The 23,385-nt window shown below is 47.5% G+C and overlaps 2 protein-coding genes across 2 annotated transcripts in view; one reads left to right on the top strand and one right to left on the bottom strand.

The window, feature by feature from the left end:
* Positions 1-13,414, top strand: part of LOC107119180 (zinc finger protein 850-like) — a 43,663-nt gene extending 30,249 nt beyond the window's left edge. Inside the window, exons 7-8 of the mRNA XM_015421637.1 lie at positions 10,243-10,371; positions 11,913-13,414. Coding sequence (XP_015277123.1) covers positions 10,243-10,371; positions 11,913-13,414 — 1,631 coding nt within the window. The remainder of the gene's footprint in view (positions 1-10,242; positions 10,372-11,912) is intronic.
* A 1,500-nt stretch (positions 13,415-14,914) lies between these two features.
* On the bottom strand, positions 14,915-22,154 carry LOC107119179 (uncharacterized protein KIAA1586-like). Its single transcript, XM_015421636.1, has 2 exons — positions 19,934-22,154; positions 14,915-15,369 (listed from the first exon to the last, which is right to left on the bottom strand). Exon 1 carries the CDS (start codon positions 22,152-22,154, stop codon positions 19,935-19,937), a length of 2,220 nt encoding a protein of 739 aa, XP_015277122.1. The 3' UTR covers positions 14,915-15,369; position 19,934.
* Positions 22,155-23,385: the final 1,231 nt, after the last annotated feature.

Genomic DNA, 23,385 nt, shown 5'->3' with positions numbered 1-23,385 from the left:
GAAAGCGATTGGGCATGCGGATGCCCTCAGCCGGTGCCCGGTGCCGGACATTGGCGCAGACCCTGCCCCCGCCTGTGAGGTCTTGGCAATTGAGGAGCTTCCTCGACCCCCGGTATCATCCAGGGACATTGCAGCACACACGGCCAAGGATAGCGTGCTGTCCCGAGTATTAAACTGGGTTTGGAGGGGGTGGCCGGTTGGAAGCGTTGAACCGGAGTTCGGCCCTTACAAAAGCCGTCAAAATGAACTATCCATTTCTAAGGGCTGTGTATTATGGGGGAACAGGGTGGTGGTTCCTGACAAACTCAGGACGAGAGTGTTAGAGTCGCTGCACGAGGGTCACCCCGGTATGGTACACACCAAAGCGTTGGCCAGAGGGTATGTCTGGTGGCCGGGGCTGGACAAAGAGATCGAAGAATGGGTACGAGGGTGTCCCAAATGCCAGCAAGTCAGACCCGATCCCCCACAAGCTACACCCCAAGGCTGGGAGTCATCTGGTAAACCCTGGGCCAGATTGCATATAGATTTTGCTGGCCCTCTCCAAGGGCAAATGTTCCTAATTGTGGTGGACGCTATGTCCAAATGGCTGGAGGTCGTGCATATGAAATCGACCACATCACTTGCTGTGATCCATGCGCTCCGCCGACTTTTTGCCACCCACGGGTTGCCTGACGTCATCGTCAGTGACAACGGGCCTCAATTTGTGTCTGAGGAATTTAGGCTCTTCCTCACGAGTAATGGCATACGCCAAATGACTTCGGCCCCTTTCCATCCGGCATCTAATGGCCAAGCCGAACGGATGGTCAGGACGGCCAAAGAGGCCCTGGGTAAAATGGACGAAGGGGACTGGAGCCAGAGGCTGGGCTCCTTTCTTTTGCTGCAGCACACCACCCCCTGTAGTGCTACAGGCCGTAGTCCGGCCGAATTGTTAATGGGGCGGAGACTCACGACCCGTTTGAACCGTATGCACCCAGACCTATCAGAAGATCAGTCCGAGCGTACCACTGCGCAACCGAAGGTGCGCATGTTTGAAAAAGGGGACAAGGTTTTCGCACGAAATTATGCAAACGGGCACTTATGGCTTCCTGGGGTTATATCCGACTCTGTGGGTACTCGAATGTATGTGGTGCAGTTAGCTGACGGTCGAATATGGCGGCGCCACATAGATCAGTTAAGGAGACGTTGGGCTAGGGACAGCGCTGACTCTCCGACGGCTGAATCCCCTGATGTCGAGTGGACACCCCCAGAGCAGGCGGTGAGTACCGAAAGGCCCGGTACTGTCCCCGAGTCAGGGCAGAACCCTGTGTGCGGGGCTGAAATCCCAGTCGAGTCTGTGCCTGATCCAGGCTGTAGTGAACCCCACTCTGACCCACAACCTTGTCTGCCCGTGGAGCCTGCACCGCTCCGCAGGTCCCAGCGTTCGCGGCAAATGCCGACTTATCTGAAGGACTATGAGTGTAAATACTGTTGGAATAACTGATGTACAAAGGTTGATTGCATGTATGTAAATAATAAAACAATTGGGATGATGGCTTAACTTAGGGGGGAGGAATTGTAATGTATTGAAATGATTACATGAATCACCTCATAGGACTCCCATGTTAAGCTTCAAGCCAGACCAGGGCTCCTCTGAGCGAACTTCCTATTGGTCGCTTCGTAACAGCGACCAATCAGAACGATACCATTCCCTAGGAGGGAAAGACTCCCATTGGTCTTTATTCTAGCAATCTCATTGGTTGTTATTTGTAAATAGGCGTGGCTACATTAGCCCGGTTATGTTTAAAAGGAGCATAAGCTCCCACTGTTTTCTGTTCTGGTTTCTTACTGAGTTAGTGCTTGTTCGTTACTTCTAAATAAAGCTGAATCACTTGCTGAATCACTCTACGAGTCCTTTGTTAGCGCGATCTAACATTTGACTCTTGAAAGCTTATACCCTGAAACTCTCATTGATCTCTAAAGTGGTACTGGATTCGAATTCTACTGCAGACCCAACACGGCTACCCTCTGACACTATCCTCCTGGGGAGGTGAACTGCCACTTTGGAGGGTGTAATCAGTTGTAACGCGGGGGGGGGGGGTCTCCAGGCCCCACCTGGAGTCTGGCAACTCTCATTTTGAAGTGATGTTTTTATTACTATAGATGTAAAATCAGCAAACATAACAGAGACCCTTCACTGGCTATGCTAGGAGGCTACTACTGGTTGGGAAATCCCATGTTATGGTAAGAAAATCATAGATCTTTCCCCTCCTTTTCCTGTTTCCCAAATAACTCAAGTTTTGAACTGAGATCCTCTCTAAGGGTTAAAGAGACTGAGCCACAGTCCTAGACGGGCATTCAGGGGGGTGAATTAGCTGTGAAAGTCATTCTGGCTGATTCCCTTCCTGTCCAAGCCAAGACAGCCTTTGACTGATGCTTCAGAGGCTGGGAGGGAGCTGGTGAGTTCAAAGGGGGGTTGGGATGGAGAAAGGGGTGAATTGGAGGGAGGGGGCGGTGCAAGACCCAAGGAACGTAGAGAGAAAGGAGAGAAGGAAAGGCGAGCAGCTGCTAAACTGAGTGTGGGGGGAGGGAGCAGAAGAAGGGAAGCCCCCCCCCCAAAATCAAACCCCCTTCACTGGTTTCCATTTGCTCATTTCCCTGAAGATGGGTGCTGCAGAATTTCTTTATAGCTGAAGGGAGATCGAAATGGAGGGCGGCTTTGGAAGGAGACAAAACCGTTTGTGGCTAGGTGGGCCGTGGGACTCCAGAAAGGGACCAATGCAGGCAGGGTGGGGGGTATATAGAAAGCAGTGGCCAGTGATGCCCCCCCCTCCCATAGGAAGGTGTGTTTACAGAGAACAATCCCACCAGGAGTTAAGAGGCAGTGAGATCCTCTTGGCCTGAAAGATCATCTGCTCCCACCCAATTCATTTTTTAAAAACATAAATCCTGATGAAGAAGAGGAGATTGGATTTATACCCCACCCTTCACTATTCGAAGGAGTCTCAGAGCGGCTTACAAACTCCTTTCCCTTCCCCTCCCCACAACAGACACCCTGTGAGGTGGGTGGGGCTGAGAGAATGACAGAAACTGCTCTTTTTCAAGAACAGCTGTGCCAGAACTACTGCTTGCCCAAGGTCATCCAGCAGGTGCAAGTGGAGAAGTGGGAAATCAAACCCGGTTCATCCAGATTAGAGTCCACGCACTTAACCACTACACCAAACTGGCTTCTGTTGAGCTCAATAGGTTCCTCACTGTGTTGTGTTTATGATTTTAACTTTAATAACAGATGCCGTGTAATACGTTTTGCAATATTTTGTTTTATTTATTTATTTATTTATTTTGCTATGTCTCCCTCTTTTTCTATCTATTTTGGAATATTGGGATTTAGCTGACTGACAGAGGGGCTCAGTAGGTGGGAAAAAATGATGACCACTAGGAAACATTTCCCTGATATGATGGACGTCTGATTTGCAAAAGCTCATACCCTGAAAAACAACAACAAGGCAATCAAACAATATTAAAAGTTATTGCTAGTATGTAGAAACAAAATACAGAACATAGAATATACAATAATGATGTGGTTGCAAAATAGATGAGTTATGAAATCTAAAATTCAAATGTTTGAAAAAAGGACCATTGTATCTTATAGAAAACATCTCAAAAACTATAATGGAGGGGGTGCTGGGGAGATCCTGCGAAAGGGAGCACCAAGTTGTGCTCTTTTACATGCCATCTGATCAGTTATTAGTATTATTGTAAATATCATTTTAATATTTAATTTTATAGGTATTGTTTTATGGATGCTGTCACCCGCTCTGAGCCCTGTTGCACAGGGGAGGATGGGCTATAAATCCAATGTGTCAATAAATAAATGTATAATAATCTTGCTATATATAATTTGGTTATGTAATCCCTCTTTTCTTTTTGTCTCCCCTCTATATTATACTTTGCTTTCAAAAATGAAAGCTAGATAGGTAGGTAGATGATATAAAATGCAATCAAACAGTAGGTAGGTTACAAAATATAAAAATTCAAAAGCAAAGATTTCTAACAAACAAAAAAATGTAGGCAAGGACTGTCTAAGGCATGAAACTGACTCAAGGGTGTGGGGTTTTTTTTAGTATTTTTCATATGTGCATGTGTGTGTGTCTGTGTGTATATGTGAGTGTGTGTGCACCTGGAAGTCATGGTGACCCCTAATGGGGGCTTGGAAGATATTCAGAGAGGTGGCCTGCCCCCGCCTCCTCACTGCTGGTATTCCATGAAGGTCTCCCATCCAAGTACTTACCAGAGTCGGCCTTGCTTAGCTTCCAAGATCTGATGAGATCAGGCTTGCCTGGGCTATCGAGGTCAGGCAGGCCCGTAACCAGGAATTTCTAAGTCAGGGGGCATTTAAATTTTTTTGGGGGGGGCACTTAGCCAATTTAGATAATTTAATTATTTCTCCTCCCCAGATCTCCAATGCAGCCAGCATCCCCTGGCATCCTTCTCTCTCTCTGGCATCCCCCCAGCCTGTTTCCAGCCACCCGGTTCTCCCTTCCCTCTGTAGTTGTCTCTTGTTCACTTCTCCACTCAACTTTCTCGCAGAGTCTTTTGGCTCCAGCCCGGCTCTGTCGCTTGGGTCTTGCTGCTCCAAGCTGCTGTAGCCGTTGGCCATTAGGGAACAGCTGCTCAGAGCCCGGGGAGGGAGCATGTGAGGGAGAGTGCTGGAGAGGCCAGCTGAGCCCCAGGGACTGAACCCCCCTCTCCACATGGGTGCTGCTCAGGCAGCCGTCAGGTCCCACCACCCTTTTTGCTGTGGGAGAAAGCCGAGCAGGTCTCCCTCCATGCCATCCCCTTCAGGTGAGGAGGAAGCACCCAGCTTTTGCCGCTTGTCCTCGGGCAGCAAAAATAGAGGCCGCCTGAGGCGGGTGTGCGTGGCACAACCAAACCCTCCAGAAAATCAGCTGGCCATCAAAGGAATTCCAGAGAAAATCCGACAAGCACCTGGGAAAGATAGCCCAATGGCAAGTTGTGCAGCTGCTGGCAGGTGGGGAAAGGGAAGCAGCAGCGGCAGCAGCAAGTGCTCCGGGCAGCCCAGGGAGTTGGGGGGTCTGGGCTGCCTAGGAAGTCAGGGGGGCTTGGCAGGAAGTCAGGGGGGCGGGCCCCAGGAGGCCCCACTGTAGCTACGGGGTGGAGGTCAGGGGAAACTGACTCACGTTTGACATACCATACTGAAGACTGGGTTACAAAGGAAGCAGAGCACGAATTGCAGTGAAATTTAGGCTCTTTTTGTTGTTGTTCAGTCGCACAGTCGAGTCCGACTCTTCGCGACCCCATGGATCATCTCCCGCCAGGCCCTCCTGTCTTCCGCCGTCCTCTGAAGCTGGCTCAATTTCATGTTCGTTGCATCGATGACACTGTCTAACCATCTCATCCTTTGCCGTCCCCGTCTTCTTTGACCTTCAATCTTTCCCAGCATCAGGGTCTTCTCCAGGGAGTGCTCCCTTCTCATTTGGTGGCCAAAGTATTTGAGCTTCAGTTTCATTATCTGGCCTTCCAGGGAACAGTCAGGGTTGATTTCTTTTAGGATTGACTGATTTGATCTTTTTGCAGTCCAAGGGACTCTCAAGAGTCTTCTCCAGCACCATAGTTCAAAAGAATCTATTCTTCGGCGCTCGGCCTTCCTTATAGTCCAACTCTCACAGCCATACATGACTACTGGGAATACCATTGCTTTGACCATGCGGACTTTTGTTGGCAGGGTGATGTCTCTACTTTTTATCATGCTGTTTAGGTTCGCCATCGCTTTCCTCCCAAGGAGCAGGCGTCTTTTAATTTCATGGCTGCAGTCACAGTCTGCGGTGATCTGGGATCCCAGGAACGTGAAGTCTGTCACTACTTCCACGACTTCCCCTTCTATTTGCCAAGGAGTGATGGGGCCGGATGCCATGATCTTAGTTTTTTTGATGTTGAGCTTCAAGCCCACTTTTGCGCTCTCCTCTTTTACCCTGAGCAAGAGGCTCTTTAGGTCCTCTTCACTTTCTGCCATTAGAGTGGTATCGTCTGCATATCTGAGGTTGTTGATCTTTTCCCCAGCAATCTTAATTCCCGCTTGTGATTCATCCAGGCCAGCATTTCGCATGATGTACTCTGCATATATATTAAATAAGCAAGGTGACAGTATACATCCTTGTCGTACTCCTTTTCCTATGCTGAACCAATCAGTTGTTCCGTATCCGGTTCTAACTGTCGCTTCTTGGCCCTTATACAGGTTTCTCAAGAGACATGTGAGGTGGTCTGGTACTCCCATCTCTTTAAGGACCTGCCATAGTTTGTTGTGATCCACACAGTCAAAAGCTTTAGCATAGTCAATGAAGCAGAAGTAGATATTTTTCTGGTACTCTCTTGCTTTCTCCATAATCCAGCGAATGTTGGCAATTTGATCTCTAGTTCCTCTACCTCTTCGAAACCCAGCTTGTACTTCTGGTAGTTCTCTATCCACGTACTGTTGAAGCCTAGCTTGTAGGATCTTGAGCATGACCTTGCTAGCGTGTGATATGAGTGCAATTGTGCGATAGTTTGAACATTCCTTGGCATTGCCCTTCTTTGGGATTGGAATGTATACTGACCTTTTCCAATCCTGTGGCCACTGTTGCGTTATCCAAATTTGCTGGCAAATGGAGTGCAGCTCTTTAGTCATCAACTAATATTAATCCCCAGTATTGTTCATATAGTGGAGCTGCGGTGGCTCAAGTGGTTAAGACACTGAACTGCAGGCTGTGGAAGGTCGGTAGTTCAGCAGTTCGAGACCTGAGTGTGCCGCATGACGGAGTGAGCTCCCGTCTCTAGTTCCAACTCCTGCCAACCTAGCAGTTCGAAAGCAAGAAACTGCAAGTAGATAAATAGGTACCACTTTGGTGGGAAGGTCACACGTTCCATGCGCCTTGGTGTTTAGTCATGCCGGCCACGTGACCACGGAAACGTCTTCGGACAGCGCTGGCTCTTCGGCTTTGAAACGGAGATGAGCACCGCAACCCTAGAGTCGGATTCGACTGGCTTTCGAGCAAGGGAACCTTTACCTTTTATTGTTCGTATAAGGACTACTGTGTTTTTTTCCTGATGAAGGGAGCTTTGACTCTTGAAAGCCGATACCCCCCAAAGTCTTGCTGGTCCCTAAGGTGCTTGTCTGTGCCTTTTAAGTGCCGTCAAGTTGCTTCTGACTTAAGGCGACCCTATGAATTCATGAGCTCCAAAATGTCCTGTCTTCATTTTGGATTGTTTCGTCATAGGGTTTTCGAGGTCAGAGTGGTTTACCATGGCCGCCTTCTGCACAGCACTTCACCAGGGTTAGCTGAAGCATCAGGGCCATCCACCAGTGTCACCTTCCAGAACTGCCACCGCCCAGTAGCCGCCCTTCAAGGACTCCTCCGCCCCCGTCCCCACTGGAAATGTCCACTCTCTTCCACTGACATGGCCATTGATCCCTGAGCCTTGCGCTCTGCTGGTCAGCATCTGCTGGTGGTCCTGGTCCCTGACCCATAAGACGTCCGCTTAGCATCAAGCTGGGCCTTCTCAGCCCTGGGCCCGGCCTGGTGGAATGCGCTCCCAGGTGAGATCAGGGCCCTGCGGAACTTGCTACAGTTCCGCAGGGCCTGTAACATGGAGCTGTTCCGCCAGGCCTTCGGTTGAGGGCGGCGGGTGTTCAGTCCACCTCGGCCTCCCCTGCCCACAGCACTGCTCGTGGAATTGCTAGTCTAATCATCCTGCAGGAAGCTTTAAGGAAGGGTCGCCAAGTCCTACATGGCTGCTGGCAGGGGGCCTCCTGGTTCCTCCTTGGAGATCTTCTACTCTTCTTCTGGCACGCGTGCCGCGATGACATCACTGGAAGTTACATCATCATGTTTTTGATGTTGAGGGCAACACTCTATGGGGTTTTTGGCCTCAAAAATGAGGAGGAGGAGGAGGATAGATTTATACCCCACCCTTCACTACCTGAAGGAGTCTCAGAGTGGCCTACAATCTCCTTTCCCTTCTCCTCCCAACAGATACCCTGTGCGGTAGGTGGGGCTGAGAGAGCTCTCCCAAGAACTGCCCTTGAGAGAACAGCTCTGAGAGAACTTATGACTGACCCAAGGTCACCCAGCTGGCTTCAAGTGGAGGAGCTGGGAATCAAACCCGGCTCTCCCAGATTAGAGTCTGCGGTCCTAACCACTACACCAAACTGGTTTTGCCCTAAACCTAGTGCCCCCGAAATCAGGGGATCCCCTGGCCCCACTGGGGGGGGGGGGAATGGCAACTCTACTTTAAGGACTGCCCTGGACATCTTTACCTGGTTCGTCCATCTTGCTTTACTGTTCATTGTAGGATTGCCTGAATGTTTTAACTTGTTTTATTATGTTTACTTATATCTAATTCTTTTTGTGAGCCACTCTTGAGCCCATTTTGGCTCAAATATTAAACCCAATGAAATAAAAAAATAATCAAAATAAATGAAACCTGGTGTCTCAGCTGTGACAGACCTAACGGGCCTACTCCTCGGGTTGGGGTTTCTTGAATATTAAATTCTTATAGGGAGCCTTAGAGCCCAAGGAGGGGACCGAAGGAGGGATGCCAGCCTCCAGGAGGGACCTGGGGATCCCCTGGATTTACAGCTATCAGGTCCCCCATATGTACTCGATCCCAACAACACTCTTCAGAGGAAAGATTTGTTTATGTACCAGTCGATACAGGTACAAGGCAACTTGTGTCAGAACTAACTGGATGCCAAGCTCAATGTTATACCCCCTTCAAACTATTCCCCCCCATAACTCTGTCCAATCATCCAAGTCATTCATCCTGCCAAGCTGCTAAGGCGTTGCATTCCCATCCTCCCCCCCCACACACACCTGTGAACCTACATAACTTTATCTACCACAGCACACCAGGCAATAGAGGCTTCAAGGACACAGTTCTTCTTCCCGGTTGGGAGGCCTCTTAGGGGAAGTTACAAGCATCTAGCCTGAGCATTCCCACGCATTCACTCCAACACTGCACCAGTGTTCCCTCTAAGCTGAGTTAGTGTGAGCTAGCTCACAGTTTCTTAGCCTCCAGCTCACACATTTTTGCCTTAGCTCAGGAAGGGATGGCTCCAGAGCAGACTAATTTATGCAGTAGCCAAATAGCTGGCTCACAGCTTTAATGCCAGTAGTTCACAAAGTAGAATTTTTGCTCACAACACTCCACAACTTAGAGGGAACATTGCACCCCACCCCCCACTTCTACAAAGCAAAACGTACAGACAGCAAAGAACCTCATGACAAACGGAACTCAGCTCATCTCCAGACTACAGAGATCAGTTCCCCTGGAGAAAATGGACGCTTTGGAGGGTGGACTCTGTGGCACCGTACCCCACCGGAGGTCCCTGTCCTCCCCAGGCTCCACCCCCAAATCTCTAGGAGTTTTCCATCCTGGATCTGGCAACCCTAGTGCCCTGGAAGGCCTATATGGGAACAAACGGTTCTCTGTGTACCGAACTCCCAAGCTGTGTAAGGTTTTATAGGGGAAAGCTTGTGTGTGTGTGTTTATGAAGTGCGGTTAAGTCGCAGCTGACTCATGGCAACCCCTAGGGTTTTCAAGGCAAAGTGGTCTGGCATTTCCTGCCTCGGCATAGCAACCCTGGACTTCATTGGTGGTCTCCCATCCAAGTACTAACCAAGGCTGAGTCTGCTTCGCTTCCAAGATCTGGCTAACCTGGGACATCCAGTGAGGGCAGTTACAACTAGTACCTTGAATCTGTTGTCAAAGGCTTTCACGGCCAGAGTTCGTTAGTATGGCCGTGGTCTTGGCATTGTAGTGCCTGACATTTCGCTGGCAGCTGTGACCTGCATCCTCAGAGGTATAACACAGAAGGATGGAATACTCTCTGTGTCAATGTGACACAACATCGACACAGAGAGTACTCCATCTTTCTGTGTTATACCTCTGAGGATGCCGGTCACAGCTGCTGGCAAAACCTCAGGTACTAGAATGCCAGGACCATGGCCATACAGCCCGGGAAACCTACAACAACTAAAGTACTTTGAATTAATCTTTCTGCTGCAACACCACTGTAGATTCCTCCCAAAAATGCCTTCTCCTCAGAAGAAATTGGATGAGGGGTAGCGCGTTTTCCTCAGCATTGTTCTTGTTTCTGTATTCTTTGCCCCCCCTCCCTGACTCTTCCCCCGTTCTGCTTCTCTTGCCTTTGCAGAAAGTGGGGCTGAGGTTTTGGGGGTTCTTACGGTCTTCTCTGTCTCCCCCCAGATGAAAGAACCATGACAGAGAGGAAAGAGGAGAACTTCCGACGGGAAGACCCTGAACCACGAGAAATGCTTGAAGGTTCTCCAGGAAGATTGCCCAAGGATGTTTTCTTCCAAACGACAGCTGATGAAAGTAAGTGTTTTCAAGAGGAGAGGATGAGGCTATGGTGGTGGAAAGAGCCGTGAGGTCACAGCTGACTTCTGGTGGTGGGAAGGCCCACTTATGGTGGGCTTTCATGGCAAGACACCAACAGAGGTGGTTTGCCATTGCCTGCCTCTGCGAGCAACCCTGGACTTCCTTGGTGGTGGTGGGACAACCCAGCTTAGTTTCTGAGATCTGATGACATTGAGGGTGGGAGAGGTATTTAGAAGTAAGGGAAAAGGGTGAAGTATAAGAAGTAAGGGACCCATTCCCTAACTATGGGAAGGTGAGCAGTATGAAAACACAGATAAAAGGAAGCACTTCTTCACCCAAAGAATAATTCGAACAGATAAAAGGAAGTCCTTTTTCACCCAAAGAGTCATTAACATGTGGGATTCAATGTTGCAGGGAGTGGTGGCGCCTGGATTTTGGTCACTGTTCCGAGCTTGTTATTCCTGTTTGGTCCTTGAATCCGTTACATCTTCATTATGCTACATGGTAATTTACTGCTCACCCTCTACCTGTATGTATGAAGTCCAGTGTTCCCTCCAAGCTGAGTTAGTGTGAGCTAGCTCACAGTTTTTTACCCTCCGGCTCACAGGTTTTTGTCTTAGCTCAGGAAGGAGGGCTCCAGAGCAAACTAATTCATACAGCAGCCAAATCGCTCGCTCACAACTTTAATGCCAGGAGCTCACAGAGTAGAATTTTTGCTCACAGGACTCCACAGCTTAGAGGGAGCCTTGGTATGGACTTGTAAGTTCCATTGCATTGTATCTGAAGAAGCCTGCATGCACACAAAAGCTTATATCGTGAATAAAACTTTGCTGGTCTTCAAGGTGCCACTTGCCTCAAACTTTGTTCTGCTGCTTCAGGCCAACATGGCTACCCCACCTGAATCTATCTTGGTTGCAGAAATGTTTTCCCACCAACTTTTGAAGGGGTGTCCTGACAGACACGCCTTTTGCATTCTGTATTTTCCACACGAGTTGAATTACTTCAGCCCTTCTTACCATTCTAAACTGGATGCTATCCGTTGTTGGCCCAGTTCTGAGTCAAGTGATACAGGGACGGAGGTTTCATACAGTGGATTCCATTCCATTAATGAGCCATCTCTGAAGCGATCGGGCCATTTCAAACAGCACCTCGCTCTCCCCCCTGCCCTTTGTCGCCACATGCGGCGGAAAAGGGCAGGGGGAAATATTGGAAGGGCTGCAGACATTAAACTGCACACTAGAATGATTCGGAAGGCCAAAGAAGAGGTAAAAATGAAAGAAAGTTGTTTACCTCAGGAACAGCTCAACCACCCTTTGCTAACTGGACGCAAGCAGCTTTGTATGAAAAGGTAAATAAAATCTGTTAGCAGCCAGTTGCTAAAACGGTTGTTATCTGAGATGACACAAAAAATTACGTTAGCAACCGGCTACCAAAAGAGATGACAAAGGCTACCTGAAAGGGGCCTTCATTTCAGACATTTCCTGATTTGATGTTCAGCTTCTTTGAATTCACATCAAGATTCTCTTTTATTTTAACAGGCCGTGTGTGGGACGCACAGAGTGAGAATCAAGCACGTCAAGTATTGGAGGGAAGTGATACAAATGTAGAGGTGAAAGAGAACACTGGGAATCATGTTATCCCCCCAAACCAGGAGGAAAGCCAAATGGGTAAAGGGAAAGGGAAATTTGTTGGTTATCACAGTGGTGATTACCATGAAACAATTCAGGAAGGAAAGAAAAGGATTGAATGTTCTACTTGTGGGAAAACCTTTGCTAGTATATCAACCCTTAAAGTGCATTGGAATATCCACACAGGGGAGAAACCATATGACTGCTTGCAGTGTGGAAAGAGATTCAGTCAAAGCTCAGCTCTTATTGTGCATCAAAGAATCCACACAGGAGAGAAACCGTATAAATGTCTGGAATGTGGGAAGAGGTTTTGTATGAAGTCAGGCCTTAATATGCATCAGAGAACCCACACAGGAGAGAAACCGTATAAATGTCTGGAATGTGGGAAGAGGTTTTGTATGAAGTCAGGCCTTAATATGCATCAGAGAACCCACACAGGAGAGAAACCCTATAAGTGCTTGGAATGCGGAAAGAGTTTCCTTGAAAGATCAGGTCTTATTAGACATCAAAGAATTCACACGAGGGAGCGACCATGTCAATCGCTGAAGTCTGGAAAGGGCTCCAGACGGAGTGCAAACCTCATTGCACATCACAGAAAACACATGGGTGAGAAACCATATACATGTTTAGAATGTGGGAAATGCTTCATGCACAGTACAAACCTCACTAGGCATCAAAGAATACATGCGAGTGAAAAACCATATAAATGTTTGGAGTGCGGAAAGAGCTTTATGCAGAGCACAAACCTCATTGGGCATCAAAGAACCCACACAGGCGAGAAACCATACACTTGTCTGGACTGTGGAAAGAGTTTTATGCAGAGTAAAAATCTCATTCTGCATCAAAGAACCCACACAGGTGAAAAACCCTATAAATGTTCAGAATGCGGAAAGGGTTTTAGTCAGAACTCGAGCCTTACCACTCATCAAAGAATGCACACAGGGGAGAAAATATATGAATGTTCAGAATGCGGGAAGAGGTTCACACGGAACGCAAACCTCATTAAACATCAAATATTCCACACAGGAGAAAAACCATATAAATGCCTGGAATGTGGAAGGAGCTTTAGCCTGAGCAAAAGGCTTACTAACCATCAAAGGATCCACAAAGAGGTGAAACCGTTTAAATGCCTGGATTGTGGGAAAAGCTTCTGTCACAGTAGAAGTCTTAAGAGACATAAAGATGTCCAGACGGGGGAATGCAAAAAGGGCTTCAGTCACACACAAACCAAGAAGAAACCGTATCAGTGCTCAGAGTGCCGAAGTTGCTTCAGTCACAACTCAAACCTTCTCATACACCAACGAGTTCATACAGGGGAGAAGCCGTTTAGATGCCAGGAATGTGGGTTTTGCTTCAGTCAGTACTCAAACCTTACAAGACATGCAGTTATTCACACTCGAGAAAAACAATAGAAATATTCAGACTAGGGAGGAAAGCTCTTGTCTGTAAACTAACAGCTAATACAACATTCACTCAGGTAAGTTGTCTAAGATTGGGGTCTGCAACCTTTTTGAGCCTGCAGGCATCTTTGGAATTCTGACAGTGGGTGCAGTCGCAAAATGGCAGTCACAGGAGGCGGAGCCAACCACAAAATGTTGGGCTGTCACAGGGGGCAGAGTGAACCTCAAAAAGCTTGAAGACCAAGGTTATGTATTACTCTAATAGTACTTCTCCAACATTTCAGGCAGAAGCTCTGTTTAAAAAGATGTCTGCACAGCCAATCAGAAGCCCTATTGGGCAAAAGTGCCACCTGGCCCTGCCCACGGGCACCACGTTGAGGATCCCTGGTCTAGCTGCTCAGGAATGTGTGTTTGTAAATCAACTGTAAAATGTAGGGAGAGGAGAGGTTGGATTTATACCCCGCCCTTCACTACCCAAAGGTGTCTCAGAGCGACTTACAAACTCCTTCCCCTTCCCCTCCCCACAACAGACCCCCTGTGAGGTAGGTGGGGCTGAGAGAACTCTTGACAGAAACTGCTCTTCTTCAAGAACAGCTGTGCCAGAGTTATGGCTTGCCCAAGGTCATCCAGCCAGGTGCAAGTGGAGGAAGAGTGGGGAATCAAACCCGGTTCTCCCAGATTAGAGACTGCACACTTAACCACTACACCAAACTGGCTCTCGGGAGGAACATGGGTGAAAATATCTAGAAAACCTTTTTTTAAAGGAATGGCCACTGGAACAAGTAGAATCCTAACTTCACATTGTGGAGCCCACCCCAGTAAGAATATCAGCAGCAGAGAGGCTTGCTCATTCAGAATCCCCTCCAGCTCTGTGCATCTCACTCATCTCCTATGAAAACACCGGACTGCAGGGCTGACTTATCCGTTAGGCACAGTGGGCAAAGTGCCCTGGGCCCATGATACGTTAAGGGTCCCACAAAAATGTTTTAGTGTCTCATAAAATCAGAAGAAAATAAACGAAGAAGAATAAGAGATTGGATTTATACCCCGTCCTTTACTCAGAGGGGCTTACAATCTCCCTGTGAGGTAGGTGGGGCTGAGAGAGCTCTGAGAGCACTGTGACTGACCCAAGGTCTCCCAGCTGGCTTCATGTGGAGGAATGGGGAATCAAATGCGGTTCTCATAAGAACATAAGAGACGCCAATGCTGGATCAGGCCAAAGGCCCATCCAGTCCAACACTCTGTGTCACACAGTGGCCAAAAAGACCAGGTGCCATCAGGAGGTCCACCAGTGGGGCCAGGACATTAGAAGCCCTCCCACTGTTGAACCCCCCACCCCAGCACCAAATTCTCCAGATTAGAGTCCGCCGCTCTTAACCACTACACCAAACTGAACTGTTAGGGTTGAAGAAAATGTTTTAATTTTTTTCTCACATGAGAAGGAAAAAATAAAGAAATGTTAGGGTCCACAAAAATCTGTTACATTTTGCCTAAAACAGGAAAAAGCAAAATGTCAAAATATTTAAAAGTTCTATCAAAAATAACGTTTAATGTTAATATTATTATGGTGGGAAGGACCCACTAATGCAAAAGTGCCTCGGGGCCAATGAAGTGGCCGGACAGATGTCATCAGTACTGAGGAGAGCTGTGTTCATGGATGCTTTCGTATTCATATTTTTCATTCCTTACCAGTTGAACAGTTTGCTGATGTCATCAATAATGTAGATGTAAGATGAAAAGTTCAAGTGGGGACGCTATTTGTCCCCACCAACGCCTCCTGTTCTTTCACTTCATAGCAATGAAATCCACTCCTGGTCATCTTCACTCGCCATAGTTTATCAGGTGCACCTCAGAGATCCGGTTTCTCTCCGTGAGATCTTCTCTTTTCAGTGCTGCCTGAGAGATTTTGGGTGTTGTTTGCATCATGCCTCATGGTTCAAAGGGTTAGCTGAATACTGAAACTCAAGCTGTATGATGAAGAAAAAGTTATATTTTAAGAGAGCGGAAAGCATTCGTGGAGTTACAGCACGGCATTTTGGGTACTCCTCTTTCTCCTGTCCACACTCTTGCCAAGCGGATATTTTTTTAAAACACAAAAGGGGAAAATGCAAGGTCAAGCATTAGCAAAAATAAAATAAAAATGTAGACCTCTGCAATAAAGTTTTGTACAAGCTTCATTTAGTCTCAAGTTTTCTGAAATAATTCATTAACCACTTCTCTGCTGCCATACTATTGAACTCCTGTAGGAACACATGAACCTTATACTGAATCAGACTGTTGGTCCAGCAAGTTATCATCTACTCAGACTGGCAGCAGCACATCACCCACAGCCTGGTCCTTTTAGCTGGAGCTGCCAGGGATTGAACCTGGGACCTTCTGCATGCAGAGCAGATGCTCTATCACTGAGCCATGGCCCCTCCCCTTCCAGAACAGCCCTTGACATTATTATTATTATTAATAACAACTTTTATTTACATTTCTTACTGAGAGTCACAGCAAATTGTATCATGTAGGCCAATACAGTCTATAGCATAAAATACCTAATAAGCAATGTAACGGGACTAGGATTACAGCAGTCTGAAACAATGTAAGGCAGAATTGTTCAGGAGGACGGTCTTATAAAGGTAATAGGGCTATGCTAGAAGAAAACGCATCATGAAGGCACTTTTATCAAAGGAACAGGACTTTGAACTATCCCACCACGTATAGTGGAGTCATGGTAGCTCAGCGGTTAAGACGCTGAGCTGCAGACCGGCAGTTCGAGACCCTAGTGTCGCGTGACGGAGTGAGCTCCCGTCTCTGGCCCCAGCTCCTGCCAACCTAGTAGTCTGAAAGCTAGAAACTGCAAGTAGATAAATAGGTACTGCTTCGATGGGAAAGTAACAGCATTCCGTATACCTTGATGTTTAGTCATGCCAGCCACATGACCACGGAGAAGTCTTTGGACAGCGCTGGCTCTTCGCCTTGGAAACAGAGATGAGAAACCCCCCCCCCCCCAATCGTATTCGACTGGCTTTCGAGCAAGGGAAACCTTTACCACGTATAGTATGTATTAACTCTCTGCTTTATTTTATTTATTTAAATATTTTAATGCTGCCTTTCCACCAATTAGCGAACCCAAGCCAACGAACATGAAAACATTTGAAACTATTAAAAACAACACTTAAAATTATAAAACAATCCAATGAAAACTCTTAAACATACTGCATCAGAACCAGGGAAGTGGCCAGTAACCGTTACTGGGGGGGTATGCCAACTGAAACAGAGAAGTCTTTACCTGCTGGTGAAAGACACCAATAAAGGGAGATGGACGAATACTTCCTCTTGGCGAGGAAGTTCCTTGCTTTTGGTGCCATGACAAGCCCTTTCTTGGGTTGCCACCTGTCTGGCCTCAGATGGTGGGGGCAACTGAAGCAGGGCCTTTTAAAATGAACGGACTGAATGGGTCAGTTCGTATGGGAGAAGGAAGTCATCCCAGGTCATACAGGGCTTTCAAGGCCAATACCAGCACCTTGAACTGAGCCCTGGAGCAAACCGGAAGCTGGCATAGATGGAACAAGACTGAAGCCATATGGTCTCTATCAATGTTCCCTCTAAGTTGCGGAGTCTTGTGAGCAAAAATTCTGCTTTGTGAGCTACTGGCATTAAACTTGTGAGCAAGCCATTTGGCTACTGCATAAATTAGTTTGCTCTGGAGCCATCCTTCCTGAGCTAAGACGAGAATGTGTCAGCTGGAAGCTAAAAAACTGTGAGCTAGCTCATACCAACTCAGCTTAGAGGGAACACTGGTCTCTATAACCCACTCCAGTCAACATTCTGGTCCCACAGCATTCTGTACCACTTGTAGCCAGAGTTCCCTCTAAGCTGAGTTAGTATGAGCTAGCTCACAGCTTTTTAGCCTCTGGCTCGCACATTTTTATCTCAGCTCAGAAAGGATGGCTCCAGAGCAAATTAATCTCTGCAGTAGCCAAATCGCTCGCTCACAACTTTAATGCCAGTAGCTCACAAAGTAGAATTTTTGCTCACAGGACTCCACAGCTTAGCGGGAACATTGCTTGTAGCTTCTGGACAAACTTCAAGGACAGCCCCACACAAAGTGCATTGCGGTAATCTAATCTACGTGTTACCAGGGCACATTCCACAGTGGAAAGGTCCCAGGAAAGGCTGCAGCTGGGTCACCAGCTAAAGTTCGTGAAAGGCAGTCCAGGCCACCTCTGTTACCTGTTTATCTAACAGGAAGCCCAGGTCCAGGAGCACCCCCTCCCCCAAGCTAGGAACCTGCTCCTTTAGGGGGAGTGCAGCCCCGTCCAGGACAGGAGATAACCCATTTCCTGGGTCAGAACTTCCCCCTAACAGAAGCACTTTTGTTTTGTCAGGATTACGTTCCAGTTTGTTAGTCCTCACCTATTCCAAAAACGCCTCCAGGCACTTGTCCACAGTTTCCATGGCTTCCCTGGGATCGCCAGATGACCTCTCCCAGCAGTTTTACATAGATATTTTAAAGTATGGGGGGCAACATGGAACCGCTGGGAATCCTGTAGGCCAGTGGTGGTGAACCTATGGCACGGGTGCCAGAGGCGGCACTCAGAGCCCTCTCTGTGGGCACGCGTGCCATCGCCCCAGCCAGGCCCAGACCGTCATTAAAGTGTCGAATTCTCTGCCAAATAATTTTAAGTAAATGAAAGACTTTGGGATTGCTTTCCTTACTTTGTTTGGATCATCTTAAGTTAATGTATGAGTTGTTTTTTCTAAAGTAAAACCTCAGTATTCAGGTTAAACTGCCGTGTTGGCACTTTTGCGATAAATAAGGGGGTTTTGGGTCACAGTTTGGGCACTCGGTCTCTAAAAGGTTAGCCATCACTGCTGTAGGCCGAGGGGCAGAGCGGCAGTGCCCCAGCGCCACACTTTGAAACCCACCCTCAAAGGTAGGATGAGAACCACCATGGAAGAGTGCCTCCCAGTCCCAGAAGGCAATACAGTACCACACCAATGATCTTATTTGCCGAAGATTTTATGGAGGCAATGTGGGCATTCCAACTCAAGGTTTCACTGAATATTAGACCCAAATATTTGTAATTTTTACTCTGTTCTATTGGAGCAGGGGTCGGATGGGGCCGGAGCTCCGGGAGTGCCCAGCCCTGGGGGTGGGGCGGTCACATGACCAAGCCCCGCCCCCTGCTCCCAGCAGGCCTTAGTCAGTGCCACAAGGATGCCGAAGGAGGAAGGTAAGTCTGCCTACCTCCTCCTCTGCTTCCCCGGGCCCTGCTGAGGTCTGCCCCCCCCCCCATACTGTGCTTCCTGGTGCTGCGGGGAACCACGGCGCCCCGGGAGGCCTGGCAACCCCTCCCCCCGCTTCCCGGGGCATGGGGAACGGTGCAGAGAAGGGCAACTAAAACAATGAAGGGGATCTGAACCCCTCCCCTATGAAGAAAGATTCAAGAGGTCAGGGCTCTTTAGCTCGGAGAAACGATGACTGAGGGGTGGTATGATAAGACTGATAGCTATCTGATAGAGGTTTACAAAATCATGCATGGATAGAGAATTTAAGAGAAAGAAGTACTTGTCAGAGAACTGTAAAAAGCAGCAGAGTGCTCAAGGCTTTAACGCAGCAGAGCTGGGGCTAGGTGTGGCAAAACAGACTTACAAAGGCACACGGAGTCAGCAATGAAGAAGAAGAGAAGAGATTGGATTTATACCCTGCCCTTCACTACCTAAAGGAGTCTCAGAACGGCTTACAAACGCCTTCCCCTTCCCCACAAGGGACACCCTGTGAGGCAGGTGGGGCCGAGAGAGCTCTGACAGAAACGGCTCTTTTTCAAGAACAGCTGTGCCAGAACTAGGGCTTGCCCAAGGTCATACAGCAGCTGCAAGTGGAGGCGTGGGGAATCAAACCCGGTTCTCCCAGATTAGAGTCTCCGCACTTAACCACTACACCAAACTGGCAATTAGTCCTAAAACTAATAAGCAACTTCTACTAAAGGAAATACATGCTGGAGAGTGCAAGTAAGAGATAGGTATAGTTTACCTACTCTAACTAAATGGTGCTGGATGCTGGACGCATGTCCAGCCTCCATGGGGCAAGATAGAGACAGCATGTGCTTTTTTTTCTGTGCGTGCTAGGGAGAAGTGTGACAGAGCGGAAACAAAGGAATTTGCTATGTTTTCGAAGGCTTTCAGGGCCGGGGTTCATTAGTTGTTGTAGATTTTCCGGCCTGTATGGCCGTGGTCTTGGCATTGTAGGACCTGACGTTTCACCAGCAGCTGTGACTGGCACCCTCAGAGGTATAACACAGAAAGAGAGAGTACTCTCTGTGTCAAGGTGAGAAGGAAAATGGTAGGCAGGTAATTTATATCTACTCAGGAAGGTGGGGTAGGGCAGGGTCATTGTCTTGCTGGAGTTCCCCAGGGAACCCGTATCTTGTAGGAGTTCCCCTGGGGAAAAATATGTTAAGAGAGATCCAGCAGCCATTACAAAAAGGGAAAGACAGCATACCTTGTTCTAGAACAGAGTGCACATAGAGAACAACTAACCTCAGGAGCACAGGGCTTTCCAAAGTGTCATCCTGACATCAGACTCCTCCACTCTCTTTCGGGTCTTGCTTTGTGTGTCCGAAGCCGAACGATGTCCTTGAAGCAACCATGTCCTTACGAACTTTGTTGGGTCAAAGAGTTTCAGAGGAGGTCCAACAATTCTTATAAACAATAAGGATGTTATCGTTTTGACCTTCAAGGAGGACCTTTCTGGGGTGACAATCAAGTTCATCTCGGAAAATCCCCTTTCGCACTCGCTGGAGGAAACAGCAACAGTATTGAGAATGCGGCGGATTGAAGACAGTTCCTCGGACATTTCTTCTCCGTATTTCAGATGCTCTCTGAAGGCCCGAATGGCTTTTCTCTCATTCAGCTGAAACCTTCTTGCCAATCGGCTTATTTCTCCTTCCCCATAGAGAATGCGGTCACTGGAGTTTGCTGGCCAGTTCTTAGACTCCAGAACGCTTCCACATCTTGACAGTTCTGCGTCGTCTTTTGAAAGCAGTCTTTTTTGAAGAAGTTTCTTAAGTTGCTCATAAAATGCAACTGGGGAGATGGGTGGCTCATCAGTTCTATCTCTTCTATGCAACTGGACACCCTTAAATTGCAGCTTTCCTGTTGCCTCAAGTGCTTCTGTATAGTAAGGACCTGGAGCAGTGCCTCTCTTCCCGCATATTTCAACGAGACTCTCAATCTTGCTTTGGGCTGTGTACAGATCAGCAGTTCTCTCCTGCAGATCGACCCTTAATTCTGAGAGCTCTTGCAAAGCATCAGAAAGCAATCCGAGGTCCAACACGAATTCTGCCGATGTAATCTTTTCCAGAAGACTTTCATAGGCGCGCTTCTCCTTTCTATCTCGACCACTCGCAGTTTTACCTTTTTCAAAATGAAGCACTAGGGCTTCGTAATCCTTCCAGACGGCCATCACAGTTCTGTAACGAGAGGCGACCCATCTTGAAGACAGGATCCTTCCAATTTTCGAAATCTCCACCTCTAACGTGGCCGCACGTGCCTTGAGCTCCCCTGCATTTTTGGGAGACGAGCGGTACAGGACATATAACTTGTCGATAAAACTCTTAAATCGATTGACGCCACACACCTCTTTCACGGCATCGTGGACGGATAATTCCAGCCTATGGCTAGCACAAGGCCATACAATGATGGAAGGGAATCTGTCTTTGAAAAGTTTTGCGACTCCTTCATGGGACCCCATCGTCATCGCAGCCCCATCACAAGTCAACGAAACCAAACTTTCCTTCAAGACTTCCTCAGTGATCCTTAGTGACTCAAGGGCAGACATCAGACTTTTGAATATCCCATCTGCCGTCACGTCGTCCAGCTCTATCAAGCTAATGAAGTGATCCACAGGGTCCTCCATGCGCACCTTTTCAATGTAGGCGCGGAGATACACTATCAGTACAGATTCCCGACCCACGGTAGTCGATTCATCAAGGATCAATGAAAGTTTACTCTTGGAGTCAAGAATCTTCTCGATCAGTGTGCTTCTCATTTCGCTGCCAATGTGGTCCACAATGTGTGCACAAGAAGCAGCCGAGTGCAAAATTGTCCCCACATCAACGCCGTTTAATTCTAGCAAGTCAATGTCAGCCTCAAAATCACTAAAAGGCTGGTTCTTCCTAGCCACGTTATAGGCTGTACGGAATACTTTCTTGGTGATTTTCACCTCTCTTTCTTGAGCCCACAAACACACCGCTTTTGATTCTTCCCTGGCTTCGGCTGTGATTCTGACGGCAGCTTTATGACCCGCACTTTCTCTGTGTTCAAAAATCTTTTTCCTGAGAGATGTTAGCTGCTGTTTCCTCAATTCTCCATTAAATGACACCTCACCGCGTATCCACTCTTTAGAAAGGCGCATGCCCACAGTCGTCTTCTCGGTCTCCGAGGCGCCGACATTTTTACACACCGAACAACCTAACTTGCCAGCGTTGAAAAATAACCAGTCATTTTTCTGGAGATGATCATTCTTCTGCTCTACAGTCCAACACGTGGGCCAGAAGCACTCACTGGCTGCAGAGGCAGAAATGGGCTGTCCTGACTCGCCAGTCGACGGGTTTTCAAGTTCCATACCTGGATTACTGTCAGGAGTTGACATTCCGTCTGGATTGCTTGAGGATTCCCCTGATGCTGAGGGACAATCTTCAATCACTTCACGTTTCGCTGGGGTCACGGCAAAGTAGTCCGAAATGCTCTTCCTTTTCATGGTGGGTAGACGACTTTTAAAATGTTGCTAACCTGCAAAAGGATGATGATAGTTAAGCACAACCATGGCATTATGGAACTGGAACTCTTCCCATAACATAGCCCCTAAGACCAATATAGTTTTCAAAAAGGTATCTGCAGAACTTTTTTATACGTATCTGCCAACTTTACACTTTGACTAAAGACACCTTAGGTTTCCTTTGCTCTTGCAGGGAAGCTACCCTACGAGAAGCATGAAAACACAGATCAAGTTAGTATTGCTATTTATTTTTGCGATAGTTGCTATACAAAGCCTCCTGGGTTCAGCTTTTTAAAGTCCAGTTTTCTTAGGAGGGCAAATTAGCAGCGACCTTTGCTATATACGAGTGGGGTTAGTTTGTTTTGTAAAAGGAAGTTACGTTCTTATCACACCAATGTACCTGTATAGTTACATGAAAAATACATTATTGCAAAAAAAAAAAAAAAAAACTGTTCAAATAAATGATCTACTTGTACGAACAGTGTGACATTAGAGAATGGGACTTGTGCAAGATCGCAGCTTTTTTAATATAGGCAAACACTCCGGCAAGTGGTACACATTCTGCATGCTCCATGTTTCAGAGGGCTAGCAGATCTATTATCTGGAAAAGACATCCTCCCTTCTCTAGTAAATTATGACAAACCTGACCCCTTGAGAGAGAGGTGTGACTAAAACAGAGTTACACACATGACACGTATAATAATAAAAGTGGAGACCCACAAGAAACTTGCAGGATGGTTATCCCATTCCTCACACCCTTGGTTCCTCCCCCTGCCTCTCTTCCACTCTTTCTCCCTTCTGCCCCCCTTTCTTTCTCTCTCTCTCTCTCTCCTCCATGTATGTTACTTCCTCTCTCTTTCTGACCCGTCATCGTTCTCTTTGTTTTTCTGCCTCCCCACCTCATCACTCTTTCTCTCTCTCTCTTTCTACCCCCCCTCCATCACTCTCCCTTTCTGCCCCCATCACTCTCCCAGCCTCCTGCCTGCTTCCTCTCCCCACCACAGCAACAGTGGCAGCGTTCTGGGAATAGAGATGTGAAGGCCCGGAAAAACCCCGGAAAAATTGAAAAAAGAAAAGAAAAATGGTTATGGAACGTTTTATTTTAACATGATGAATAAAATATTTTAAGACAAGGTGTTCAAATATTTTCCAAATCATTTCTAATATATATATATATATATATGGTATCAGATTGATCTAATTTCTGTGCACT

Source organism: Gekko japonicus, unplaced genomic scaffold (assembly GCF_001447785.1).
Source record: "Gekko japonicus isolate JY-2015 unplaced genomic scaffold, Gekko_japonicus_V1.1 scaffold2179, whole genome shotgun sequence".
Lineage (NCBI taxonomy): Eukaryota > Metazoa > Chordata > Lepidosauria > Squamata > Gekkonidae > Gekko > Gekko japonicus.
Note: the sequence above shows the minus strand (reverse complement) of the source record. Positions and strands in the feature narration are given on the sequence as shown.

Bases quoted from the DNA above. Each gene is read 5' to 3' on its own strand.
- LOC107119179 (XM_015421636.1), bottom strand. From the start codon at position 22,154: ATGAAAAGGAAGAGCATTTCGGACTACTTTGCCGTGACCCCAGCGAAA.